This window comes from Theileria annulata, chromosome 1, assembly GCF_000003225.4.
Source record: "Theileria annulata chromosome 1, complete sequence, *** SEQUENCING IN PROGRESS ***".
In the NCBI taxonomy this organism is placed as follows: Eukaryota; Apicomplexa; class Aconoidasida; order Piroplasmida; family Theileriidae; genus Theileria; species Theileria annulata.
Window position 1 is genome coordinate 2,340,670 of NC_011129.2, and position 25,117 is coordinate 2,365,786.

General features: G+C 33.2%; 13 protein-coding genes across 13 annotated transcripts, besides 19 other annotated features; 9 read left to right on the plus strand and 4 right to left on the minus strand.

Moving 5' to 3' along the window:
• The first annotated feature begins 538 nt into the window (after window positions 1-538).
• Window positions 539-634: a sequence feature (Signal anchor predicted for TA18965 by SignalP 2.0 HMM (Signal peptide probability 0.010, signal anchor probability 0.988) with cleavage site probability 0.004 between residues 32 and 33).
• On the plus strand, window positions 539-2,118 carry TA18965 (udp-N-acetylglucosamine--dolichyl-phosphate n-acetylglucosaminephosphotransferase, putative; the record flags this gene model as incomplete). The annotated part of the gene is made up of 12 exons (XM_949499.1): window positions 539-767; window positions 801-931; window positions 966-1,016; window positions 1,047-1,107; window positions 1,139-1,297; window positions 1,329-1,396; window positions 1,427-1,480; window positions 1,511-1,624; window positions 1,680-1,781; window positions 1,811-1,851; window positions 1,921-1,978; window positions 2,008-2,118. The coding sequence occupies 12 exons, from the start codon at window positions 539-541 to the stop codon at window positions 2,116-2,118; spliced, it is 1,179 nt and encodes a 392-aa protein (XP_954592.1).
• Window positions 584-652: a sequence feature (10 probable transmembrane helices predicted for TA18965 by TMHMM2.0 at aa 16-38, 48-70, 91-113, 128-150, 190-212, 253-275, 280-299, 309-328, 348-362 and 367-389).
• Window positions 680-748: a sequence feature (10 probable transmembrane helices predicted for TA18965 by TMHMM2.0 at aa 16-38, 48-70, 91-113, 128-150, 190-212, 253-275, 280-299, 309-328, 348-362 and 367-389).
• Window positions 842-910: a sequence feature (10 probable transmembrane helices predicted for TA18965 by TMHMM2.0 at aa 16-38, 48-70, 91-113, 128-150, 190-212, 253-275, 280-299, 309-328, 348-362 and 367-389).
• Window positions 987-1,016: a sequence feature (10 probable transmembrane helices predicted for TA18965 by TMHMM2.0 at aa 16-38, 48-70, 91-113, 128-150, 190-212, 253-275, 280-299, 309-328, 348-362 and 367-389).
• Window positions 1,047-1,085: a sequence feature (10 probable transmembrane helices predicted for TA18965 by TMHMM2.0 at aa 16-38, 48-70, 91-113, 128-150, 190-212, 253-275, 280-299, 309-328, 348-362 and 367-389).
• Window positions 1,234-1,297: a sequence feature (10 probable transmembrane helices predicted for TA18965 by TMHMM2.0 at aa 16-38, 48-70, 91-113, 128-150, 190-212, 253-275, 280-299, 309-328, 348-362 and 367-389).
• Window positions 1,329-1,333: a sequence feature (10 probable transmembrane helices predicted for TA18965 by TMHMM2.0 at aa 16-38, 48-70, 91-113, 128-150, 190-212, 253-275, 280-299, 309-328, 348-362 and 367-389).
• Window positions 1,514-1,582: a sequence feature (10 probable transmembrane helices predicted for TA18965 by TMHMM2.0 at aa 16-38, 48-70, 91-113, 128-150, 190-212, 253-275, 280-299, 309-328, 348-362 and 367-389).
• Window positions 1,595-1,624: a sequence feature (10 probable transmembrane helices predicted for TA18965 by TMHMM2.0 at aa 16-38, 48-70, 91-113, 128-150, 190-212, 253-275, 280-299, 309-328, 348-362 and 367-389).
• Window positions 1,646-1,651: a sequence feature (GPI-Anchor Signal predicted for TA18965 by DGPI v2.04 with cleavage site probability 0.12900001 near 370).
• Window positions 1,680-1,709: a sequence feature (10 probable transmembrane helices predicted for TA18965 by TMHMM2.0 at aa 16-38, 48-70, 91-113, 128-150, 190-212, 253-275, 280-299, 309-328, 348-362 and 367-389).
• Window positions 1,737-1,781: a sequence feature (10 probable transmembrane helices predicted for TA18965 by TMHMM2.0 at aa 16-38, 48-70, 91-113, 128-150, 190-212, 253-275, 280-299, 309-328, 348-362 and 367-389).
• Window positions 1,811-1,825: a sequence feature (10 probable transmembrane helices predicted for TA18965 by TMHMM2.0 at aa 16-38, 48-70, 91-113, 128-150, 190-212, 253-275, 280-299, 309-328, 348-362 and 367-389).
• Window positions 1,952-1,978: a sequence feature (10 probable transmembrane helices predicted for TA18965 by TMHMM2.0 at aa 16-38, 48-70, 91-113, 128-150, 190-212, 253-275, 280-299, 309-328, 348-362 and 367-389).
• Window positions 2,008-2,025: a sequence feature (10 probable transmembrane helices predicted for TA18965 by TMHMM2.0 at aa 16-38, 48-70, 91-113, 128-150, 190-212, 253-275, 280-299, 309-328, 348-362 and 367-389).
• Window positions 2,038-2,106: a sequence feature (10 probable transmembrane helices predicted for TA18965 by TMHMM2.0 at aa 16-38, 48-70, 91-113, 128-150, 190-212, 253-275, 280-299, 309-328, 348-362 and 367-389).
• Window positions 2,119-2,283: 165 nt separating the features above from the next.
• Window positions 2,284-5,568, plus strand: TA18960 (uncharacterized protein; the record flags this gene model as incomplete). Its single annotated transcript, XM_949500.1, has 3 exons — window positions 2,284-5,218; window positions 5,263-5,408; window positions 5,500-5,568. The coding sequence occupies 3 exons, from the start codon at window positions 2,284-2,286 to the stop codon at window positions 5,566-5,568; spliced, it is 3,150 nt and encodes a 1,049-aa protein (XP_954593.1).
• Window positions 5,569-5,752: 184 nt separating this feature from the next.
• On the minus strand, window positions 5,753-7,314 carry TA18955 (uncharacterized protein; the record flags this gene model as incomplete). Its single annotated transcript, XM_949501.1, has 9 exons — window positions 5,753-5,857; window positions 5,887-5,953; window positions 5,983-6,037; window positions 6,066-6,123; window positions 6,193-6,260; window positions 6,295-6,454; window positions 6,484-6,726; window positions 6,790-7,094; window positions 7,122-7,314. The coding sequence occupies 9 exons, from the start codon at window positions 7,312-7,314 to the stop codon at window positions 5,753-5,755; spliced, it is 1,254 nt and encodes a 417-aa protein (XP_954594.1).
• A 124-nt stretch (window positions 7,315-7,438) lies between these two features.
• Window positions 7,439-8,010, plus strand: TA18945 (peptidylprolyl isomerase, putative; the record flags this gene model as incomplete). Its single annotated transcript, XM_949502.1, has 2 exons — window positions 7,439-7,491; window positions 7,635-8,010. The coding sequence occupies 2 exons, from the start codon at window positions 7,439-7,441 to the stop codon at window positions 8,008-8,010; spliced, it is 429 nt and encodes a 142-aa protein (XP_954595.1).
• Window positions 8,011-8,067: 57 nt separating this feature from the next.
• Window positions 8,068-9,547, minus strand: TA18940 (s-adenosyl-methyltransferase, putative; the record flags this gene model as incomplete). Its single annotated transcript, XM_949503.1, has 8 exons — window positions 8,068-8,113; window positions 8,145-8,188; window positions 8,219-8,413; window positions 8,466-8,579; window positions 8,633-8,728; window positions 8,770-8,938; window positions 9,012-9,175; window positions 9,206-9,547. The coding sequence occupies 8 exons, from the start codon at window positions 9,545-9,547 to the stop codon at window positions 8,068-8,070; spliced, it is 1,170 nt and encodes a 389-aa protein (XP_954596.1).
• Window positions 9,548-9,705: 158 nt separating this feature from the next.
• Window positions 9,706-10,168, plus strand: TA18935 (uncharacterized protein; the record flags this gene model as incomplete). Its single annotated transcript, XM_949504.1, has 2 exons — window positions 9,706-9,855; window positions 9,926-10,168. 2 exons carry the CDS (start codon window positions 9,706-9,708, stop codon window positions 10,166-10,168), a joined length of 393 nt encoding a protein of 130 aa, XP_954597.1.
• Window positions 9,742-9,795: a sequence feature (2 probable transmembrane helices predicted for TA18935 by TMHMM2.0 at aa 13-30 and 70-89).
• Window positions 9,983-10,042: a sequence feature (2 probable transmembrane helices predicted for TA18935 by TMHMM2.0 at aa 13-30 and 70-89).
• A 344-nt stretch (window positions 10,169-10,512) lies between the features above and the next one.
• TA18930 (uncharacterized protein) lies at window positions 10,513-13,524 on the plus strand (the record flags this gene model as incomplete). Its single annotated transcript, XM_949505.1, has 1 exon — window positions 10,513-13,524. The coding sequence occupies one exon, from the start codon at window positions 10,513-10,515 to the stop codon at window positions 13,522-13,524; it is 3,012 nt and encodes a 1,003-aa protein (XP_954598.1).
• Window positions 13,525-13,845: 321 nt separating this feature from the next.
• Window positions 13,846-16,989, minus strand: TA18925 (uncharacterized protein; the record flags this gene model as incomplete). The annotated part of the gene is made up of 2 exons (XM_949506.1): window positions 13,846-16,841; window positions 16,953-16,989. 2 exons carry the CDS (start codon window positions 16,987-16,989, stop codon window positions 13,846-13,848), a joined length of 3,033 nt encoding a protein of 1,010 aa, XP_954599.1.
• Window positions 16,990-17,447: 458 nt separating this feature from the next.
• On the plus strand, window positions 17,448-18,768 carry TA18920 (uncharacterized protein; the record flags this gene model as incomplete). Its single annotated transcript, XM_949507.1, has 7 exons — window positions 17,448-17,552; window positions 17,589-17,660; window positions 17,745-17,827; window positions 17,912-18,164; window positions 18,258-18,347; window positions 18,382-18,648; window positions 18,700-18,768. 7 exons carry the CDS (start codon window positions 17,448-17,450, stop codon window positions 18,766-18,768), a joined length of 939 nt encoding a protein of 312 aa, XP_954600.1.
• A 228-nt stretch (window positions 18,769-18,996) lies between these two features.
• Window positions 18,997-19,475, plus strand: TA18915 (uncharacterized protein; the record flags this gene model as incomplete). Its single annotated transcript, XM_949508.1, has 3 exons — window positions 18,997-19,132; window positions 19,218-19,288; window positions 19,368-19,475. 3 exons carry the CDS (start codon window positions 18,997-18,999, stop codon window positions 19,473-19,475), a joined length of 315 nt encoding a protein of 104 aa, XP_954601.1.
• Window positions 19,476-19,941: 466 nt separating this feature from the next.
• TA18910 (uncharacterized protein) lies at window positions 19,942-21,038 on the plus strand (the record flags this gene model as incomplete). The annotated part of the gene is made up of 8 exons (XM_949509.1): window positions 19,942-20,020; window positions 20,052-20,112; window positions 20,198-20,288; window positions 20,318-20,407; window positions 20,438-20,518; window positions 20,575-20,695; window positions 20,759-20,859; window positions 20,907-21,038. 8 exons carry the CDS (start codon window positions 19,942-19,944, stop codon window positions 21,036-21,038), a joined length of 756 nt encoding a protein of 251 aa, XP_954602.1.
• A 33-nt stretch (window positions 21,039-21,071) lies between these two features.
• On the minus strand, window positions 21,072-22,766 carry TA18905 (uncharacterized protein; the record flags this gene model as incomplete). Its single annotated transcript, XM_949510.1, has 9 exons — window positions 21,072-21,115; window positions 21,153-21,201; window positions 21,315-21,355; window positions 21,387-21,492; window positions 21,537-21,609; window positions 21,665-21,905; window positions 21,976-22,412; window positions 22,462-22,583; window positions 22,641-22,766. 9 exons carry the CDS (start codon window positions 22,764-22,766, stop codon window positions 21,072-21,074), a joined length of 1,239 nt encoding a protein of 412 aa, XP_954603.1.
• A 377-nt stretch (window positions 22,767-23,143) lies between these two features.
• Window positions 23,144-24,870, plus strand: TA18900 (uncharacterized protein; the record flags this gene model as incomplete). Its single annotated transcript, XM_949511.1, has 3 exons — window positions 23,144-23,344; window positions 23,377-23,876; window positions 23,922-24,870. The coding sequence occupies 3 exons, from the start codon at window positions 23,144-23,146 to the stop codon at window positions 24,868-24,870; spliced, it is 1,650 nt and encodes a 549-aa protein (XP_954604.1).
• Between the last annotated feature and the right edge of the window lie 247 nt (window positions 24,871-25,117).

The following is a 25,117-nucleotide window of genomic DNA, read 5'->3' on the forward strand; positions in this document are numbered from 1 at the left end:
CCAAACCCCACTACGAAAATTTAATTATATTACACCTAAATGACAACGATAACACTCCTAATTAATCCTCAACTAATTTTATTGAAAGACCAAGTAAATCATTGGTTCAAAGTTTTTATATTTTACTCTTTACTCCTGATCTTTAATCAAATTATCAACTTACACATTTTTTAATTTTCTAAATTATAACTCTAAATTCACTCAACTACTCTTTTCAGTTCTCATTTCGTTAAATTTTGTTTAATTCTGGACTTTTTGTATAATTACGCGACAACATTTCTTATTACATAATATTACACATAAATGATGTTATTTGGGTTCTTCCACCTTAATTTATTTTTAATTAGTTTTTTAAATAGATTTTTGTACATGATTCTTAATTATAATTATTTCTAATAACTATATATTTTTGTACATGTGATTTCTACTGTGTAATTGAATTATTCCAAATTTAAGGTAATATTTGAGTAAATTCATGATCAAATGAATATTTTCATCCAAATATAATATTGGTGTGTTTGGTCTGTGAGTTTCATTAATGATATCTAAGTTAAGAAGAAGATGTTTCTCCATTTGTGAGCCTTCCTTGAGCTTTTTGACCGTATTTCCCATAATTTTCGGCCTATCGTCTCTGTTTTCAACCTATTCATTAAAGAATGACCGTTCTAACTTCTATCACTTTGTTTATTTTCAATTGTTTGTTGTAGCATTAGCATTTTTGACCTATTTTGGAACCTTTTTTCTAATAAAACTTTTGAAACTTAGAGGTATCTTACCCTTACACACTTGACAATGTATAGGACTAGTTAGCCCTAATATTAACAACGATGACAATGAAATGGTTCCTGAGCCAGGAGCAATACTTGGTTGCGTTTTATACATATTGTCGATGATTTTTGTTCAATTAATACTTGGAGATAAATCTGGAAAAGTAATCTATATATATCAAATAATATAATGTGTAGGACGTTCAGTTTATTTCTGGGTTTGTTACTATAGTATTAATGACTTTGCTGGTATTTCAAATAAGATTTGATAATTATTAGGGATTAATAGATGACGTGTTGTCACTTGGCTGGTTTAGTAAAATTGTATGCTCTGCTTTAGGTATGAAATAATGTTTTACACTGTCTTTTAGCATCTTTGCCATTCTGTTTATCATACCATGGAACAAAAATTGGCCTTTTAGAATATTTACCAAAGCAAATTAATAATGAGTCACATGTTAGATTATTCACTTGTTTTTACATCGCAATTGTAACTATGTTTTGTCCAAATTCTATAAATATATACGCCGGTACTCTTTACTCACATATATATGTGTACAGGGATTAACGGACTAGAGCTGGGCCAGTCTCTTGTTATGTCACTTTTCGTTCTAATTTCAAATTCACTGGTAAATACAATCCATAAAAGTTGTGATTAGGATATATATAAAAGTTGTGTAAAATATGGAGGATTTGGAGTAAATTTGGAAGAGGTTTCACTTTATATAAATGAAATTATTCAGAAAATATATGTGCTGTATCTCACAATGCCATTTATAGCGATAAATATAGCATTGATTTGTTTCAACTGGTACCCAGCAAAGTTATTTGTAGGGAATGTTTATGCTCTATTCTCTGTAAGAACTTATATAAATTTGTACATTACTTTTTAAAGGAGTTATTTTTGGTTAGGGGACGTTTTTTGCTGTTGTATTAATAATGAGTAATATGTATGAATTAACACCTTTTCTCTTTCTGCCACAACTAATTAACTTTTTTCTATCAATACCACAGGTATTAAATGTATGGAAAATGGTCTTCAGTTATTTCGTTTTATACCATGTCCAAGGCATAGAGTTCCAAGGTATTCCCTACTAACCTTTTAAGGACTTTTAAAAAATAAAATGAGTTAAATGTGTATTAGGTTCAATAGGAAAACGAAAAAATTAGAGAATTCAAAGAATTTTACACTGCTGAATCTATTTGTATTGGTATGTTTGAATATTAATTTAATGTGTAGATTTTCGGACCTATGGAGGAGGAAAAACTAACTTTGACGTCGATAGCATTTCAGACATTCTGCGGCATTTGGGGATTAATCGTGAAATATGGAATAATTAAAAGAATTTAATATGATACTACTTTACACCATAACCGCTATTGTGTAAAATCAAACCCATATCCATGGCTAAATTATATGTATTTGAGATGTAAATTAATAAATTTTTTAATTCTTGTTTTTTTACCAAGATGTGTAGATTATATTGAATAATTTACGGGAATTTTAAAAATACCTATGAAAAATATTTTAATATTTCTCATACATTTCTCCATCATTTCAAATTTAAAAAAATGCATTTTGATTTCTCAATATTTATCGCATACAAGACCCTCAAATGTCACATGTTTCGTCGCATATTATAATTTGTACAATAACACAACTCAAAGTGGCTTTTTGGAAAATAAAGCTAAAAAAATTAAACTAAATGATTTTAATTCTTATAAAAAACAAACTATTCACTCAAAAGATCGAGGAATCCTGGTAGAATCCCAAAAACCTCCAGTAAATTTGGTTGATTCAGGCGCTAAACCCAAGGAACAACCAGTAGGCACAGCAAACGCAGTATTAAAATCCATAGTTGATAAGGGGTCAATAAAAAGCAGCCCTATAAGACATGAAATATTGGATAAGGAGTCTTTGTTAGATGAGTTGATAGTCTATAATGATAACGTGAAGGATCTTTATGAGTTTTCGGGAGATAAGAACCTGAATTTCATATCAGATGATTATTCAGTGTTTAGAAAGACAGTAGATAGGAAGGAACAAGTGATAAGCCCATCAGATAAGCTTTTGAAAAGAAGATCTAAAGACACTATCTACACTCGACTGCAGAACTACGTTAAGTCCTCGGAAATTTACCTAGCCAAGCACGGCCTGTTGGAGGAGATTAAGAACTTTGTTCACCTGTTACACTGGAACGTCTGGCATTCACAATCACGAGATGGAATAAGAGAGTGTAACTGGACGTCAGACCAGTTCATAAGATTCGGAAAATTAATCGAGAAAATAGATCAAATCGTGAAGGAACAGTTCAACTCTCTAGTGGAAACTATTACAAACACAGATGATGATATACTGTCAGAACTATTTGACGAAAGGTCAAAACTATTATTTTCAACGCACTATGTGTACAATAAGCTAAAGGATAATGTAGAACTCGGTGAGTTTGATATCTATAGATCACGAATGACTCATTTCCATTTTTTAAAAAATAAACTTTTCTCTACCATAAATAAGATAATAGAGCCGATTCTATCAGAATATATAGAATATAGACTCTTAAAGACATTAAAGCAGAGAATTTTACGACTAAAAATTTCGTATGCCAAGTTTAAAAGTAGAGTCGTCCGAGCCTTAAGTAGGGTAAAATCAGTAATTAAACTTTTAAAACTTAAAGACTCTAGTGATAATACACTAAATAATGAATTGGAACGAAGTCAAGATAATGTAAAGGAGGAAAAACAAGAAAATGTAGATGAAATAATTAAATATGAGAAGATAGATTTAAGGTGTTTGTTGAAACAATTGAACCATTCCCATATTTCACCCCAAAGCTTAAAGAACGTACACCAAATCAGTAGAAAAGATCTATATAAATTTAACGAAAATGGAAATTGGATTATCCACTTCGTCGGATCTGGATCTAGACAGCCAACAACCACGAGATTGACTTCGACAATGGCATTTCAAAGGATTTATGATCCATACCAGTCAAATGATAATAATAGAACAATGAATGGTACAGATCAAAACCTTAAAACGAGAATAACTAATAGAAGAAATTCATTCGGTAGTAAGATATGGTTGTTCGATTGTGGAGAAGGTACTAAAAATGGACTTGAAAACATAGGACTAGACCCATTGAACGTAGATCGTATATTCCTAACACATTTACACGGCGATCACTGTTATGGTGTGTTCTCATTTTTGTACCTAAGGGAACGTCAAAATCCGTTGGAAATCTACGGCCCACCAGGTTCCAAGAAACTGATAAACTCAATACACCAAAATACATCAGCGATGTCAAATAATCATAACCTTTTCGTGGTACATGAACTCATTCCAACACAACCCCCTATCCAATCGACGAATACGATTAATATCACTGATAATATTGTTAACACTGGTACTGGTGATAGCGTTGGAGCAGTAGGAGATATATACATAAATAAGGATGGATATTATAAAGTCTATGAAGACAATGATATTGAGGTTTTGGCAGCAGAGCTGGAACATACTATGCCAACAGTCGGTTACGTTATACAACAAAAAGAAAAGTCATTCAAAAGAAATAATATAATTCAACCACCAAGTGATTCTGAGATAAGTTTGTTGACACAAAGAAATCAAAAGGTAAAGAAAATTGCAATATGCCAAGATACCTCAGAGAGTAGTAAGATGAAGAAAATAGCAAGTGATGCAGACTTGTTAATACACGAAGCAACACTAAGTTCCTCAACGTCACTAGTCAGTGGAATCTTACTTGACCTTTTTAAGGATAATTATGGGTTAATATTACCGCAAGGCTCTATTCATGGGCTTTGTAAGTTCCTGTCAAACATTGAAACCAAACTGTGTTGTTTTAACTTTACACTTTCAGCAGTGTCATCATTCGTTAAGTGTGAACGGTATTATCTGCTCCATAAGCTTAATGTTTTCAAGAATTTCATCTCTAACTTGAATCCGTTTAGGGTTCCAAACATTACTGCCAATTCCAACCATAATAGTAATACAGGTGATACCTCAGTTTCAACGGGGAATAGAGTAAATAAAACCAAGAGAGAGATAGACAAAGAGTTGAAAGATAAATGGTTGAACAATGTGTTTGTGTTTATGGATAGACTTAACGCGTTAAATGAGCTTAGTAACTATGAGAACTCTGTGAAGAGACTCCAGAGTAGGTGTAGACTTATGGAAAAACTATCCAAGGTAATGCCCTCACTGGACTTGTTCAAAGTAATAGAAACATCCTCGAAGAAAATCCTGTTCTCAGATATAATACCGGACTTTAATTCAATTAACAGAGCCTATGAAAAGTTCGACATCACTAACCTCTATAATGAAAAGTATACAGTGAACGTTCTCAAGTATTTAAACACCATTTCAAATGATATATTCAATTATTGGAATGACATTTTACAGCTTAACATACCCTTCGACGTTTCTCAGAGTATTTTCCACTCTCATTAATTATCCATTTACATATTTTAATAGTATATAACATTTCACTAGGTTATTTTAATTGGACTGCTCTCCATAACAGTATAATTGCCAGCTTCGGACACTCAACACCCGATATGGCAGGTCGATTCGCTGCCGAAATTAAGGCCAAAAGATTAATTCTAACACATTTCTCCAACGTATTTTTAAATATCACTTATATATACTATTAATTAATACTATTATCTATATATTACACCAACATCCTCAAAATCTAATTAAAAAATATAGAAATATCCTGGCGACGATAAGTTACAAAACCTTTTAACAATGATAAGGATAGAAAACGAAGCTAGGTAATAAATTCCATAGTTTGCTAGAATAAATTATAGCTTAGATTTTGATAATAATGAGTTAGGACTGCGAACCGGAAAAGTGGAGGTAAAAAAATACCGATCATTGCAGCATGGGATAAAATGAAAATAAGAGTATAGATAATATAATACACAAAATTAATAATTTGTGTTAAATATTTTATGATCAATTATCCAATGTTTACGTCCTTGTTCCCCTGACCCTTTGGATGATCGTCTTTCCAGTCATCCCAGTTCCTTTCCTCGTCAGTGCAGACGCTGGATTTCTCAGACTCCTAAGAATAAAATTAAAAAAACAGAAAACCTCTTCAGAGTTGTCAAAAGAAGAGCTCTTCCTCTTTTTAGGACGATTCTTTACACCGATAGTTTTGCTGAGAATTTCATTAAAGTGGTAACTTACACGTCCATCTCCATCTCAATACGAGCGCACTCATCCAGAGAAATTGTGGGTAAGTCTAACAATTTATAGAAAAGAAAACTTACTGTGGCCTGGAAGGAAAACCATTCTTTTGTATAATGATCGAACTAGAGTAGGGTCCAGCTAAACAAATTTACAAAGAAATATTATGAAAGTGTATAACATAGTAAAGATAGATATGTGAAATAAAACCTGTGAATTAGTGTCAATATGTAAAAACCATGGCTTAGAAGAGGAAGTGGTAACATCATTTTTAGGTTCTAAATAATTATTTGTATTTAGAGGTTGTGGTACCATTTGAAAAGGCGAGTTTGTTCAATTCTCTCCTTTCAACAAAGGGAAGTTCCATTTCAATAGAGTTCAGGTGGTTAAGAGATTGTATTGAAAATAACCTCAAGATACTAAGCAAGGTGTTGCGATAAAACTCTTCCCTATCAGAGTCCTCCAGTGACCTCTACATGGAATTAACTATAAGAAACTAACGAATCTTATAAAATTCTCAATTGACCCCGATGACAAAAATATTTCAGTTAATGACTTCTTCAAGTCACGTTCAAATGATGCTTGATTTATCCTCATACTTCTACCGTCTTCATTACTTCTCCCGCCAACTCCCATTCCAGAGCGTTCTGAGGATTTGCCAAATTTAGTTTCCCATAACTGGAGCTCCTCGGGCCTTAAAATATCCATTTGTGATAACGTGTTCATAAACTCAAATAAATAAATCTAATCTCATTATTAGTGAATGTAGTGACTAGTAGAGAAATTTATAGTGAAGTAGAGTAATACCTGGACTTTTTTTAATATAGAGAATCTATTTTCCATATTAGGCCTCTCGAATAATACATGAGCACTTAAATATGGAAGCATAAGATATTTTAGGTTTTCAGTATGCACATCTTCAAACTGTTCATTTTTAGAAATTAGGTCAAAGTGAATACAGCCTATGTTCAGAAGTTCAAACGACTGTTGTAATTCATCAGCAACTCGAAGTTTTTTCAATCTTTCCTTTTCTATATTTCTCTGAAATTCAGGCTCATCACTAGTATCATGGTCTTTTGGAGATTCTACAACTTTGTTAACTAGAATACTAACTCAAATATAATTATTTAGTAAATTACCAGAATGCTGTTGAAAGTATTGTGGAAGTGAGTGGGTTTGTAAGAAATCTAGACACTCGTTTAGTTCTTTTCTGATAGAATTGAACTTGTTGAAGTCATAATCCTGCCAGAATAAACTCCAGTACTCTGAGAAGGTCCTGTTAAACAGTCTGTCAAATAGGTAGAAATCCGATGAGGTATCTTCTGGTACCATTAAATATATACAAAACAATATTTATTAAAACAACCCGATGTGTTGGTGAAAAGGCTAAAAATACTTTATTTTATTGGTAAATGGCCTCATATTAGCAGCTACTAAAAAATATTTTTAACATGTAATGATTCGGAATTTTCTAAATTTTTTGTGGAATAATACTAGCTTAAGATTTTTGTCAAATCGAAGAAGGAGGCTTTTAAACGGAACTGATTATATGAAATCAAAATCAGGATACGCTGGAAGAGTCCGAGCAAAAAAACAGGCTCCTTGTAGAAGATAACTTTAATACCAAACAAATATTATTATATTATCTGTAGAATAATTAATACAATTATATTTGCAATGGACAAGGTTAGATGTGCCCACTTGCTACTAAAGCACACTGGATCTAGGAATCCAGTGAATAGGAATACTGGAATGGCAGTAACAAGAACGAAAGAAGAGGCTGTAAGTGAGATGAAAGGTTATTTGGAAATGCTGAGGAAATCTGATAATCTGGACCAAGAATTTAGGAGACTTGCAACTGCCAAATCTGAGTGTTCAAGCGCAAGAAAAGGGGGAGATTTAGGCTTTTTCGATAGAAACACCATGCAAAAACCCTTTACGGAAGCCTCATTTAAACTTGAGGTTAATGAGATTAGTGACCTGGTTGAAACTGACTCTGGAGTACATCTTATATATAGAATCGCATAACTTTTTACAATGTTCTTCAACTATATGATATATAATAGTGTAGTATTAATATTTGAATTATTTTTTAACTTTTTCTATACATCTTAATTTGGCCGTTCTGGACCTAAATAATATGAATCCGATAGGTAATTTACTTTATGTTTGATTCAACTTCCTCTCTGGTTGGTAATATACATTTCTAAGAGTTAATAATCAGTTCAAAACATACTTTGGTTAAAATATTAAACTTGACTGTCGAAGTTTTGAGGTTCCGTAGGTTTATGAAGGAGTTCTTGACCAGACGATCTTCCAGCGCGTGGTAGGTTATGCACACAAACCTCCCGTTGTACTTAAGGAGGTGAGGAATCATGTTGAGAAAAGAGCTCAGTTCGTTTAATTCATCGTTCACTTTTATTCTCAGCGCCTAGATTTCTTTAAATTGCCGCATATATAACTTGTAAAAGTATATGAGTAACCTGAAATATGCGAGATAACGTCCTCATTTTGCTCCTGTGGAACATTGGTAAGGAGTCCATCACCACACTCTTAAGTTTATCAGTAGTGTCGATTTCTCCTAGAATCCGACGTTTCTACAAATGGTTAACCAAAATACCAAATAAATAAAAAAGATTAAAAGTATTACTTCAACAATTTTTTTGGCAATTGATGCAGCTCTAGGCTCTTGTCCAAACTCTTTGAAAATCTTCCTTAGTGTAGATTCATCAGATTTGTTGACCAACTAATAATAAATTAGAAAGATGATAGTGGAGTTCGAAGTACCTGGTAGGCTGTATTTTCAGAGGATTTGACATCGATTTTAAAATTAGGATTAAAAGGATCGTTAAGAGGACTTGACATTCTCATGTCCAGTGGTCCGTTTTTCATGTAACTAAATCCCCTTATTGAGTTTTCAAGCTGGTGTGTAGAGAGTCCCAAGTCAGCAATTATCCTACACACCTTTATATATAACAAAGTTGGAGAGTGATATAACTAGTTTGAATAATGGAATTGATAAAAAGAACCCTGTATATCCCTCATTAGGTAATTTAAGTGACTTCAAAAGATCTATTATGCCAGAAAATTTTCCAAGTTCTACAGATAACCTAGAGTCATCAATGTAAGTCTTTAGTCTATTTCTGTTGAAATAAACAGATTCTGGATCCCTATCAATTGATATTAGTCTACCCTAAATGCATTAATATTGTATTATAAATACATTGGGATTAATACGTCTGAGTATCTCCTCAGTATGGCCCCCGTATCCTAAAGTTACGTCCAAATATAACCCTTTGGGGTCAGTTATAAGGTATTCCATTGATTCTTTCAGTAAAACAGGAATGTGTTCATAGTATTTAAAAATCTTAAACTCAGGCTCATTCGGATTGGAACCAAGAGCAAATTTATTGGTTTTGAAATTTGATAAAAATAACCCATCTTTAGGGGTGTATAAGATATAGGATGATTTTAAAAAGGATGTGTTTCCGATATATTGGAAAGAAGGTCTAAATTTTATTATAACAAGAGAGAAAACAAAGTAAATTGTAAAAAATGGAATCATCAACACATTTTATAATAAATTGAATAATATACATTTATATAAATATTATTTAAAAGGAGTGTTTAAAAACTAGTTTTACATTTCATAGTTTTATTGTTTTAATAAAATTACGGGGAGATAATGCCACACAGTCGAAAGAAGTTGTAAAATATTATTTAATGGAAATCTTCAGGAGACAATTCTCCGTTTCTAATATAAATTTAAACTTTATCGCAGTTGTTTTCACAAAAATTACTTACTTCTGGGTAGGAGATAACAACTACACCTGTAAAGATCTCCATTGCTCTTTTCCTCTCAAAAATATTAAGGTATGTTATAATATTCTATATTAAAAGAAGTATATGACCTATTTGGGCTGGTTTTAATAAATTTTGGTAGGATGGAAATTGCTCCGGAACAACTCTTTTGGGAGACCTGGATTCTATATCATCTGAAATCGCAAACACATTAGGTATTTTAACGAGTTTTAAAATGATAATTTTAGCAAGGATTTATAAAAGGGGAATATTTATGAGTGTGAACGTAGAAGAACTGGATTCTTCCCTGCTCCCTGAATTCCAAGAGAAATTATTTGAACAAATATTTGGTCTTTTCCCCAGGAATAAAAATGAAAACATGTGAATAAATTGAAAGAATCTGACTAATCGGTCGTAATGTTCTATACAATTGTTTTCTTAATATATTATACACATTTATCGTAAAATTTACCATCTATATTTGAATTCCCATTTAAAAATTAATTAATTAAAAATTTTGATTTTGGGGTTTAAATTTTATAAATCTTAGGAAAATGATATATTGTGGTAACATCACAAGTGGTAACACCTTATTTTGTACTCTTGTTTCGTTTCATTACATTTTTATTTATATCATTTGAGTGAGTAAAATATTTGTAAATTAAATTTGATTACACATTTTTCTGTTTTTAACTTAATTTTGAATAAAGTAAAATCTCGCTTCCCAGAATGAATCAGGTGGTTGAAACGTTCGATGTTTCAGAATCTCCGCCCTCATCCAACTCTGGAAGCCCTGAAAATAACCTAAATAATGATAAAGAGTTTTTAGAGGATAATAACATTTGTGATGTTGAATCTATAACCAGTGATTCTTCTGTCTATGAAGAATTTGATGATTTTGACCCTTCAAACTTTAGATTAACGCCACAGAACACTATTTCCCCGAAGCGTGAAGCTACTAATACCACTAATAACAGTAGTTCTGATGAAGTCATGAGTAGCGAGTTTAAATCCGTCGATAGCTATGAATCCTTTTACGTTTTATCACTTGAGAACCAAAACGATACTTCAAATAAGATGTCACTAGATACTACTAATACCATTGATAAGGTTGATACTACTAATAATAATAGTAATACTACCAATATTAATGGTACTAGGGAAATTGTTGTAGATGAGGAAAGTATGGTTGTTGATGTTGGAGAACCTGAGTTGGATGTGGAAATGGAACTTGATAATGTTATGGCTGAGATTAATGGAGGAAGCGTAAGTTTTGATGCAGCAGGATCTTCAGCCTTTGTTAACACTAGTACTGATACTACTAATAATGTAGATAACATGGTGAATGCTTTTGGTAGCGATAACCCTCTAGAAAATGGGCTGATCATGGAATCTGAAGATGAATTGGATAATGCAAAGCTACAAAAGTACTTGAAAAACCAAAAAATAACTGAAATATGTAAGAGATTGAAGGCAGATTTGAAGGGCTCAAAATACGTAGGTGAGAAGTATGCCTGTTTCTCAGAGCGAGTTTACAACTATATCTCAGACCTAAGGTCATACTCTTCTACTAGCAGTCATGATCCCACTACCACTACCTCAACTATAACCTCAGTAGATCTTAAACCGCTTTCCACAGACTCAATGGGCTCTTTAGATGACTCTTCTTATGACCTTGGTTCAGCCCGTGAGACTAATGCATTTGATACAGAACCACAACCTACCAAATCAACCGATCAACAATTCAATGGTTTGTCAAACAATGTAGTTGTGAGAGATGAATTTGACGTTAAGTTTCAGGATTTTCTAAAGAAACACCAGCATCTGATTAATCAATCATTTGACTCATCAGAAGACACTACAGATACAGTGGGTAGCAGTAAATCTGACCAAAAGGATTACCAGGAAGTGAGTCAAAGTAAGGAAGCCCCTTGTGATGTTGATACAATAGATAAGATTGAAGTGGAAAGTGAAAGCCGCCATGGCCTGGAGCCAGTAATGTCGAGTTCCTGTATTAATTTGGTTTTCAGCTGTTTACGAAGTATAAAAATAGCAGTTGGAGACAACCTCCATGAATATAACGTTTACTCAGGGACTAAAAAGTTTATGAGTAAATTCCTGGAAATTCTTAGAAAATTAAACGTCCTGGAGAAGAAGCTGAAAAATGACTTTTTAGCTCTGGAAAATAACGATTATAATTTGGAACTTACAAGAAACGGATTTCTCACATTAATGAAGATGAATAATAGACTTTTGACGCTTTATAATAACTATAGAGATCATGAAAAGTTACAAAGAGACTCAATAAGGCTCAAAATTGATGGAATTTCACTATTAAGATCTGAAATTCTGTCAAAAATTGAACAAACACAGATTAATATTAAAGTAGCAGATGTTAAGGAGGCCTTTTTGTCTAGGGAGAATAGACTAAGAGATATATATAATGAAACGGGGTTCTTTGTATTACCACTTAATTATCAAGAATCTTATCAAAACATTTTATACCTTTTTAACTTCAACTATTATAGCAAAATTAATCGATCCTATCAAATTTCACCACCTAACACTATTGTTAGTGGTGTTAATAACAACACTAACACTCCTAAGAGTACCAATAACATTCTGGATAAACCCATAAATTTAAATAATTATAATAACACAATGTTTAAGGATGAATTGCCTCCATATGTAACTAGAGAGATGCTAGATAACCTCAGGGTTTTAGATCACTTGCCATTTAAACCGGTTAAACTTGTTCCGGACTTGGAACTAAAGTTGTTTCTGTACTTTCAAAACTCAAATACAACTAGTAGCGCCAACTCACTGGTGAACAACGGTGTGTTTAATAATTACTTTAGCCCAACTGTCATTTCAAGCTCCAGTTCTGCAAGTTCTAATAACCTAAACCTAAGTCCATATACTAACAAAGTAAACAACAACTCAACTGTCTGTAACTTATTTAATAATTCACACGGCTCCAGTAATGGAGTCTACAATGGCGTTGAAAAAAATAACTCACTGGAGACGGTTATAAACTTAAATGTGGATGAAAATATATATATTGATGTGTTTACCTTGAGAAAGGAGCTGAAGTTAATATTATACTCTCCAATTCATAAAGACTCACCATATTACAGGTTTAAGAGTGACCTAGTCCAGAACTATAACCAATTTCTAAACTCGAAAATTGAGGAATTTGTAGAGGACGTTATTGAAAACGTTCAGCTGGTCGAATTGTTGAACACAGTGATGGAAATCGCTCGTGAAATAAATCTAAAGTTTGTCAATAACTTGAATATGTTCCACAGTCTCACACAACTCTCAACTAATTACTATTATCTATCGCAATGGACTAATGATTCCAACAATTTGGGGCTAGCTAATGGACAAACTAATCAACGGAAAAATGTATTTGAAAGTGAAAAGGTATTAAAGCTGATGTTAACTTTTAAGAACAATATGCCGTGTTTGTGGTGTCTGGTGTATTTCAACTTCAACACTGGAAAATCCCCCTCAAAGAGTCCAAATTACCCTAAATTTACCAATAGATACTTTGCCGAGAAGAACTTGCTGGTCAGCGGGGTCAAATTTGAGTTCGTTCATAAGCTAAACAAGACACTTGTTGCTAACTACCAGTCTGGTCTCGACCAGATTAACCGGTTAATTACAACTCCTGGGACTCCCAAGGATCTAGTCGAACACATTATGTCAACTTTAAACTCACAGGAATACTATATGTAATATATCTAACAGATTACTCAAGTACATATGTATATATTTAGCACAAGATTATCCTGTTATCATGTGGTTTTACAATTTATGGGGATACCATATTACTGGTTAATTTGTGATGTATTTAAGATCTGTTTAAGAGCTGTAAACCAAAAAGTATTGCCAAATTTCAGAATATTACACTCTTTAAAGCCGTTTTCCATAACAATCCAAGATATTAGAAACCATTTAATGTAGTAAATTATTATCCTAGGTAGTACACACAATATACTATACAATCTTGTTAGTGTACATGTATACATATCAGTATGAGTAGTATGAAGAGGGAAATTAGGATTTAGAGAGAACATAAGCGTACATGAATTGTGAATCTGGAGTGTTTAGCATTTGAATATATTGTTCTTGAGGAGGCACAATATAAATTTCATAGGGGCCTTGCTGAACAAGCGCAACCCTATTTTTCGAAATTAAGTATTCACAGAGACTATCATACTTCTGATTATCTTCTTTGCAGTCTGCGGACAGCTTCCAAAGTGATAGTTCAGCACTTTTGGTCAAGTAATTCTTCAAACGTTCAGGGTTGGCTCTCTGATTAACGTCGAGTAGCTCGGGCAACTTGTGTGCTCGGTCACCTCGAACAAATTCACAGCCAACTCTGCAAATGAACTTGCCTCTTTTCAATAATTGGCAATAGTCTAATTTTTTACCAGATTTCCCACCAATGACAGACGAAGTTGATGGTGATTCTGATCGGTCAATATCCATTTCAACCTGATCCAAGACAGGTTGATCTGACAAATATGGTTCATTTAGATGACTATTTTTGGGAGTATCATTATAGTTGGGATCTCGTCCTCTTTCTTTACTTCTTTTTCTAACTTCAGGGTCCATTTTATCCTGTAAATTATTATCCGAGTCGCCTGAGTGATAATTATACTTCCAGGGCTCGTCACGTCTAGACTTATCGTAGGTTCGAATTGTTCTTCCGAAGCGGTCGACCCTTGATTCTTTTGAAATTGGGTATCTTTGTCTATATTTATTATGTTCTCGGCTATTTTTATCCTTTTCTCGGTATGGTTCTCTACCATATTCATCTCTATAGGGTCTTCGGTCATATCTAGAGCGTTCTCTTCTTCTGGGGGCGTAACTTCCATAGGAGCCATAACTACCATGGGTTCTACGATTCGAAATCGAGTTTTCTGACAAAATACTTGAGACATCGTTTGTGTTCAAGAGCTTTTCAATGAGTTCCTGTGAGTCTGTTCTTCTCTTGATTGCGTTCAATAGCTTCTGGCCCAATGCAAAACTATTCTCACTCTTACTCACCGTAAAGTCAACTGACACCAAATCTTCCTTCATAAGTCCCATTGAATCATTGTCGACGTCCGTTGTCAAGGTACAAAACCGTTCAACTAGACTTGAGGATCCATTTGAACTTCCATTTGAGCTGGTTGAGGTTAAAAGTCTTATGACCATCCTGGGTGACAGTGCGTTTAAGAGGTTATACACCTTCACTGAGGTTTGTTTACTTTGAAAGGTAAGGAATATACAGTTTGACTCGTACACGAGTTTGAAGTGTTTGAGGTTTCCTAGATTGTTAAAGAATGAGTAAACTTCATCTTCATTTCTGAAATACCCACAAAACTCACACACATTTCCTATCCACAAACTATCTAGAGATCCCAATGGACATGCGTATCTCACCAACAACTTCCGTTTCGATTCTCCATTTGTGGTTTCTGAGTTTCCACCCGACACGTAGCCACAAACTTTATTGTAAAAGTTCAATCCATCTCTGTTCTTATCAAAAACTACATATAACCACTTCTCATCATCGGTCGAATTAACATTAGTGGTAGAGTTAGCATTAAAATCATTTTCTACTCTCTCAACACCATTAGTATTGTTAGTATTTGTACCTGAGTGACTAACTGTTGATAGATATGAAGAGGGCAAAGTTACAATTTCGTAAGTGTATGATGAGTTTGTAAAGTTTGAGAGGAAATCATGGACGGTCGTGGAGTTTTCAAATACTGAGTCGTTCAGCTTTCCAACCATGACGTACCTAGTGGTTAAGCCGAACTTTTCAAACAACTTGTCGAATTTGAGCTGATTCTGGTAAAATGTTGAGGAATCATCCCATTGGAGACTCTGGCTTCCCGGCTCAAAGTTTCCTTCGTTGAAAATCTGGGTTAGCAGTTGGGACATCGTCGTGTTCACGAGCTTATACCTATTAAATGAGATTTTAAAGCGTTCTTGAGGCGGTCCTGTGTAAGGAACAGATGGTGGAGGTGGAATAATCGAGTTAGATCCAAATCCTCTGAATTGATTCTGCTGGCTGGGGTAGTTTTGGTGGTTTACGAAGTTGTGGTGATGATTGACACTTCCATGGCGGTTATTGCTGAGGTTTAGAGGAATATTTAGATACTTTGGTGCGTTTATTGTATATTTGTCTGGAGCGAAAATTACCTGAAGTCTGCGATTGTACAATTTTACAGAGTCAAGTTTCGTCTTCGTTTCCTGGGCTCCTTTGTATGAGGTGAAAAAGACCTTCAGCTTTGTCTTATCAAGGAACGACACGTTTGAAATAAGTGTTGGGTACTTTGTGAGTGTTTCAGTAAGCCTCTTTGTGTCAAATTCTGGTGGCAGGTTAAGGAATAACAGTACGTTCCCCATGTTCACCTCCTCAGGCACCCTTTCAAAAGGCACTTCTTCCTCTCTTATTGCACCTTCTTCTTCCTCATCATCTTGGTCTTCGAGTTGCTTTGATAAATCCATCAGCGAATCAATTATTTCCGACAGACATTCGGCTATTTCCTCACTTGATATCTGATCCTCAAAACCGTAACCATCAGAGTCAGGAGGTGGAGGAATGTTGGACATGGATAAATCTTGAGCATAGTCTTCCATATCCACATCCATATTCACTTCATCAACTGTATCGACACCGTTGACATTGTTAAGGGTATCAACACTGTTAACATTGTAGTTGTTATCCATGGTGTTAGTATTATCCATATTATCAACACTATTGGGTGTGGCATTGACTGTATCAGTCACAGTATTGGTGTTGGTATCCACTTCATCAGAAGTAACATCATTGGAGACGGCGTTGGTATCCACAGGATTTTCGAGTTCTGTACTTAAAGGAGGTTTAACTTCGAATACATTAGGTTCGGAGTTATCAGAAGTAGAGGCAGTGTTAAGGTTCTCCTGGTTAGCATCAAGAGATTTCACGGGAGAACTCTCATCCTGTGTAACCTTATCAAGATCCATTTTCTCCAACTCATCGGGGTTCAACTTATCAGCATTCTCAACTTTTGAAACTGAACATTAATTAGCACAAATTTATCGTATTAATACTACACTAGAGTATATAAACATGATTAAATGGTATATAATTAGGCAGAAATTGTGTTCTAGATAGTTAAATTTACCTTTTTTGACAGCTGTTCTTCCTTTTCTTGGAGGCATTTTATGATATCAGAACTATTTATTTAATTTTTTTGTAACCATAGAAATAAAATGAATGACTGCGTCATAATCAATAGCTAAATTTGCTAGAATTGGGAATAAACACGAAAATTAGAAAAAAATCAAAAGTATCTGAAACAAACAAACAAGAAAATTAGGTTATACGAGTTATTAAAAGTGGAAGATTATGTATATTTGAAATGGGTGTATTAAAATGAAAAAGGTTTAATTAAAATAACAAAAACTGGAAGATGACCCAAATAGTGATTTTTAAAAAAATGATTTTGTAAAATCAGATTGATTCAACTCAACGACAATTAAGAATCGGTTATTAGAATATCAAACCCCATGATTGAACTCAAGACCTTAGTTTTTCATACACATTCAGTCCATTTGTTTAAAATTAGACACACAACCACAGAATTTATTACCTTGGTTCAGGTGAGCCAGGGTTTGCAATGGATTCGGATTTCCGGGATGTCGATGTCGTTTCGGAATTAGATAAACTCTCTTCCGAGAATAACTACAATGAAATCGTGAATTTATTGAGAGAAAATTTCTACGTTCGTTTCCACTGGTTTATTCATTTTCCCTTTTAGCAATTCAACGATGATCCGAACAAACTAATTGCAATCTTGACCATTAGAATTTACTACAATTTACACCTCAAAGTAATTCTCTACACATCTCTTTCATAAACACATTTATTATAAGTAATATTACATTACTTCTTATAACTTGACTTATGGTTATAGAATTTTAACGAGGTCGATTCAGACTTTGGTCTAATCGAATCGATTTTCACCGATAAACTAAATTCTCAATTTTCCTACACCAAGTAGTTTCTAAACTCTACACATACATAGAAAAATAATATACAAGTAGTACATAGATTATATAATGAGTATAAATTTCTGTTTAGAGATTCAGTATGCCCATTTAGTACATTTTTGATACATGCTTATTATCCTCATATGAAAGGCTCCAGTTTCCAGTCCCTCACTAGAATGTTTGATTTATTCCATAAACTCAACGATGACTTGAAGAGTCAAGGGTCAAAATATGAGAAGGGCGACGAGAGTGAATCGTGTATAAAACGTGAAGTAACTGTCAAGAGGATTATGAAAACTGGATTGCTCCTATCAGACGTACTTTTCACACTGCTAAGACCACACGTAAGAGCATCTTTAGTTCATACTAACACACACCATATATAGCTATATAGTTAATATTATAAAGTGATATATAATAAAAATTTGGATTTGTAGGAGGCGATAAAGTTATTGAAGGAAGTAAATTTGAAGTACGATGAAGGAGATGTTTCAACTAACATGATATTATCAGTGATTTATAGAAAGGTAAGACTGATACAGTCAGTTCAGAGTTGCTTAGCTAGGTTATAAGGAAGAATCTGAGCGATACATGAAGGTGATTCTGGGAAAGGAAGGAGCCGAACCCCCTTACAGAGGGCTTCTAAAGATGTTTGAAAAAGACTATGAAGGTGCTTCTGAGGAGTTTAAATCAGTGCTTTCGCTGGGTAAAAAGTCACTCAGCCCCCAGGAGTCGGTTTTGCTCAACAACCTGGCAGTATCAACTCTTTACGCCGGAAGTTCCCAGGAAGCCAAAAATTTGTTCTTTAACTTTGAAATACTAACACATGTAAGAAATTCATAAATAAATATTCACTTGAATAAAATAATTTTTATGTAGGGATTTCAGGCCCATAGGGGCATAATGTCAAATGCTGATGTTCTCGTGGAACTTTCAATTTACGAATAATTAATTTTTTGAACCATTAATTTTTTTACATGATATATTTTTGTTTTTTCCATCATTACTGACCTGGAATTGACGGAAAAAGCCCCTTTTCATAGACAGAAGTGTGTATGAAATTCCAACTTGTACGTTTGACCTGGATTTATAAATTTAAGCAAAACACTCAATAGAAAGTAAACATCAAAATAACAAGTTCACGCTCATTTTAAAGAACAAATTACCGTTTGCACAATGTCAGTTAAAACTTCCTTCAATAATTTTTTCGGACTCTTCAACTCCTGTTGCGCCTCTGGAAATAACACAAAACAGGAAGCGTTTGACGAGGATCTCGACGGTAATACATTCATCATAGTGCTTAGGCTAGTTAGTATATTCTTTGGTCTTACTACCCTCCCGTAATTCTACACATTTAACACATTTTCATCACTTGGCACAGTATCATTTATTTTTAGAACAAAATTTTAAGGAGAAACTCCGGGACTATCTTGATGTCATCGTATTACTCGAGGTACTATTCTTTTGGGTTCTTCCACCCCCTAATTAATACCTATTTGTGTTATTTTTGTACTTATTTACTGATATTTACTAAACATTCTCTGTAGGACGGAACAAAGTTATCATGTACTTTACATGTAAATTGTGAAACCAGCCTCGTAAGAATCGCCTGTGATAAACAAGTAACTCTACACATCTACCCAATTATCACATAGATTCCTAATACCTAGTTAACTAATGAAACATGGTTATATACTAATAATAATACTATTAAATTATATAATTTATTGATTAATGAATTATAGGTAAGAGAGATCGACTTTGTTTCAGTGAAGAAGATTCTACACACCAAAGAGGAGCTTAACAGGATCCAGACCACAGGAAACTCCATGAACTATAACACAACTGTAGCCTTCCACTTACTTGAAAATGGCAACTGTATCCCAGTAAGCTTTAGCAACACTAGAGAAAAGAAAATGTTCCTAAACATATTATCCCCCTTCATTCCCACTTGACCTTCCAAATGTGTTTTCACTTTTACTAAACTACACATTTGCTAATCTAATCTTTTAATTTATCTTCCTGTTATTTTAGTTTATTTTATTTTAAATTGATTTAATATTGGTAAACAATATCAAATGCTTTGCACAAATTTAATTTAATTGTAGTAATATTTATGCCATGATTCTTTTTTCTTACTTTTCAAATTTCGTTTGTGCATCAGGAAGGAACTACAGCTTCCCTCGCGTATTTTTTTCTGGTAACTAACTTTTTGTTCAATTCAACTTTAGGACTATCTAACAAGACCTGTGGAATCAAAAACCCTTATTATAGAAAAAAAGGACTCTGGGAGTTTGTTTCTAACTTTTCTACAAATAACTGTCTATAATTACCAATAAAAATCCAACATTTGGAATAACTGTGTAATATACGTTAGGTGGAGAAAAAAGTTAATTTACCGTTTAAATAAAAACCGTTACCGAAGGAAGTTCATAACCCCAAAAAACTACGATAGTGAAGAACTTCCAGTATTTTTTATCCATTTAACCGTTTTCAGATAAAGTCGAAGGATTCTGGTAATGTGTGGGAGTTTAAAGTCCAGGATTTGCCAATAAGCCTCAAAAGACTTAAGTTATACTCTAAACTGGTATTAAATAACTGAAATATTGTGTGATAGCTTACAAACTTACACCTTCAAGACGCCCTTGACTGGCTAAACGCATTTCCTAACATTAAAACCAACCGCATTCTCAACTCAGTAACTTATTATTCATTTCAACCCACAATTCCAAATTATTTATATATGTTGATTAGCTGAGTGAATCGCAAAAGAAGATATATGAAGAGTTTGGAGGTGATCCAAGCAGATTATACATCGACAACATCATCATAAATTATGGACGTCCAATTAAACAAATTAAACATCACGCTCTTGGTACATAATTCCTCAGAATTAGTCTTAAGTACATATAATTAACAAGTCTTGATGATTTAATAGGTAATTTTGGTATAATGTGTACCTGGAGAAATAGCTTGGTATACAAGATACGTGAAATGCCAATGAACGAATACTACCAGAAGATTTTTATACTTGGAAAGGTACGATAATATTATGTTGTAACTATGAACGACTTTTAATTCTTTAGGTACCTAAAAGCATGAGTTCTGAGTTGAGGAATGCAGTATACGACAAGAGAGTTGACTCCAAAATTGTCACCAAGTGGTTCCCATATCTCACTTCTCACTCGAGATTTTTGTTCAGAAAGGTACCTCCATAAATTACTCTTGACAATTATGTGTATATAAATTAATTATATTAGGACCTTAGATACTTTAACAAGATCGGCCAGTTTAACTACTATAGACACAGGAGGTTAGTTGACGTAATTTACAACACTTAGGGAGTGGATAAACGAATACAACGATAATCTGGAGGGGTAACTTTTAGTATAAATGACTTTTATAGTCGAATGGAGCTACTCAAGTCTATGAGAGGGCCTAAATCAACGAGTAATGAATAGTAACAAATTAAAGATGTTAAGGAGTTATTTTACATATTGACTAATATCATCGTAAGTTAGTTCCATCAAATTCCCTGAATTAATTAAGAATAGGGTCTAAAGTACCTTGAACTGACACTTTTACCTTTAAATTGTCTGGGTCAGCTGATATCAGAGTCCCAACAAGACCTCGATTCCTTCCACTCAACACCTTTACTCTTCCATTCACACTCTAATATATTGATTTAATACTATATAGCAATATGTGATTCTTACCGGCAATACTGTTTCTAAATACTTGTCCTGGATTTGAAGAGTACCATTCCCAGTATCCAAAGTTGCAGTATTACTACAAAATTATTAACATAAGTGAATATATGTTTAATAGTGGTGTATATTGTTACTTTGAAACTTTGACGACTTTGAACTTTTGTTTATACATTTCATGAGTTTTGAGAATAATCTTGACTAATATGTCATTGCATAACCAAGTTTCTTGGGTAGTTCCATTCTTATTTAACGCTTTGTCATAGTGAGACTCTTTAAATCTTTTATTAGACTCCATTATTGATTCCAGTTCCGATTTTCTCTTAGAACCTTCGGTTTTAGAAGTTATAGGTTCTTGTTTCTCATTTGAAGACTTATCTAATTAATAAGATTATCAGTTGGCTAAGTGTTAACTATATGTTATTATATAACAAGAGTGTAGTAATACTTTTGCGATAAAATTGCTTGAAAACATTGACTCCTTTGTTTGGTTCTTCAGTGTTTGTGGTAGTTACGTTTGTGTTTATTATAATCTTTTGATCAGGGTCTTTCATTAAGGGTGTGTATTCTTCCTCACGGTCAAAGGCACCACTTTCTCTGGCTTCATCAACCAGTTTCTGGATAAGTCTCTGGTGCATTTGCTCAAGCGTTATCTCTCGCTTCATCTTCGCACGTTCATCTTCTTCTCTTTTAAGTTTTTCCTGATCTATATACTCTATGTACCACCCCTTGGGGGTGTGCTCAACTTTACACTTCCCACTCCTTCCTAGGTATAGAACAAACTCGGAGAGTGTTACCCAAATAGTAGCATTCATGTGTACATGTTGTTTATCACTAATTAGTTCCTGGTATACGCTATTGGCCAATATCTTTGTCTTACAATATCTACATCAGCGTTAAACTATTAGTTCTAGAAAATTATTTTAAAACAAACCTTGTTCTCATTAGTTTCATGAATTCATTTTCAAAGGTCCGGGAGAATCCATCCATAAAACGGCCTGAGTTTTGACAAAAAACTTGCATCATCCTCTGATGGCCCTCAGAAAGGCGGTGACACTAAACGTTAATTTTTGAGGAACATAAAGGTTAATATGGCTTAAACTAATTTTTTACCTTGAATCCATTCTCATCTCTACACTGCTTTTCGCACATTTGGCAGTACCACTTCAGTTTTTGAAGTCCTTTGGACTTCATCTTGTTTGCAAGCCATTTATGGGTTCCAACTTCAGCTCTGGGCATGTTTTATAAAATTAAAAAAAGCCTATTTTTATTGTAAATGTAAGATTTTTTATTAAATGATAAAATCAAAGATATTTATAAAGTTTTATACTGCGATATTGAATATTTTGAATCAAACCATCTTAAAAATTATTAAAAATAAATCAAATTATTATAATATTAAAACATTTTACTGAGAAGTGACTTATATCAAATATAAAATATCTGAGTTATAATATGATCAGAACAATTCTATATGCACTATACATTGAATATAATATGAAATATTAGGGATTTTTTTGTGTAAAAAATTTACTATAAATGATAGAATTATTGTTATTTACAATTTATTATAATTTACTAAAGAATGAGTATAGAATCACTCAAATTTGATACACATGAACGCTAATGTGTCCAGTATAACTGGCCAAATTTCTTCTATCGCAAACTTCTACTGTAATAAAAGACTTAACATCTTGCTCAGGATAAAATCATTTGCAAGAAGAGTTAGATTCCGCTGCAAACTACACAACCAAATCCTCTACCCAAATATTATTAAAGGGAATAATCTAATAAATAAGGAATTTAATGAAAAGAAGGTACTTTTACATACATAATATTCAAAATTTAGCTGAATAAAGATCCATTAGACTACCAGAAGATCAGTGAATTTATGGTAGAAGATTTAGTAACAAAGTGTTCATTTCTTTCAAACCACGACTTAATATTAATTCTAGACCTTTTAACAAGGATTAAGAAACCTTTGAAGGAGATCTGCCATTATAAAGCTGAGAACAATTATCATCCAGATTCGGATCATGGCCAACTGGAACATGTATCCAAAAACCACTTGATCAACAATATAATTTTCAAGGGTCAAAAAAGTCTTCTGAAGTACATTATTCAGTCTGAGGAGAACAAAACTTTGACTGATAATGAGCGTTATTATCTAATAATTGCTCTTTCAAGAGAATGTAGGTTAATACCATTTTCAATTTGGCTGAAGCTTTTTGAGAACGTGAACCATTCATTAATAACAAAACAACCTGACTCGCTCTATGGGCACAAACCATTTCAAATAGCAAATTTGCTCCTAATTTATGATCAAATTTCCAGATATACTCACAAAAAGTAATATCAAACCACACATTTATTCACTCAATAACATGATTTTAGGCAATGTTCTTTGTTTAAAATTGTAAAATATTCTTCAAATGAAGGCATTGAGATTGGGGTAAACACAGGACAACTCAAGCCAATTGAAACAGGCCTTCAAGTAGGTAATATTGAAAGGAGAAGGTCGAACCCGTTTAAATTGGACTTAATCAATACGTCAATTTATAGACTAGAATCCTGTTTGTCGGAACTAAAACCAGAAAAACTTATAAAAATATTATACCTAATTAACTCGAGACAGAGTTATGCTAACAATTTTTTCCAGAATACTCTGATTCACTTGGAATCTGGGAACTTAATAGGCTCTCTTAAGACCTCTCAAGTATACACACTTTTCACTCTATTCTCAACCAATTATAAGTTCCAATTCATGTCACTTTTAGAATCTTTGAATTATGAGTTTCAGTTTCTAAAAGCAAAACTTTCTATTTCACCATCCTTATGCTCCGAAATATCGCTATCTAACTTGATCACTGATAATATAAATGGAAAGTGTACTCTCAAAATTAAGGATAACATGAATAAAATGTCCGAGAATAATGAATTTAAAGAGTCTATAAACAAGTACAAAAGGTTGGAATCAATTTGTTTATGCGTTATGATTCTTACTTTGGAGTATATTACCAGACTTAAAGGTCTAGTCTTTAATTTACCTCCTAATTCAATGAATCTTACTTTTGGCATTCAACATATATTTGGAGAAGGACATGAATGGAATGATCTTTTGTTACTTTTAGATACAAAAATCAGGAACCCCAAAAGATCATTTACACAATCAGAGATCACCAAGGGAATGACTCGTGAATTTTCTGGTAAACTGGAAAATTTGATGGAATACAATAAAATTTTAGTCAAAATTCTTAAAATTAACCCCAAATACGAGAACTATACCCAAAGAGTCCAGTTTTTCGTTGATTTTTTTTTCATATATAAGACTGCACACTTCTGAGTCGTTAAATTTAGAAAAAAATTTACTTCAAACTGATTCTTGCCTATTAAATTTAAAAAATCCATTATTTAAAAGGTCAAAATATTTCAAATTTCACAAATTACTTTTATAAAGATAAATTTATCTCCTATTTAGCAACAGCGTCTTAAATCCTTCAATTTATTAACATATCTTTAAAATACTTGTATAAATATCATTATATGAAACGTAAAACCTCATTTTTCAAATTCGTCTGTTCTCAGCTAGT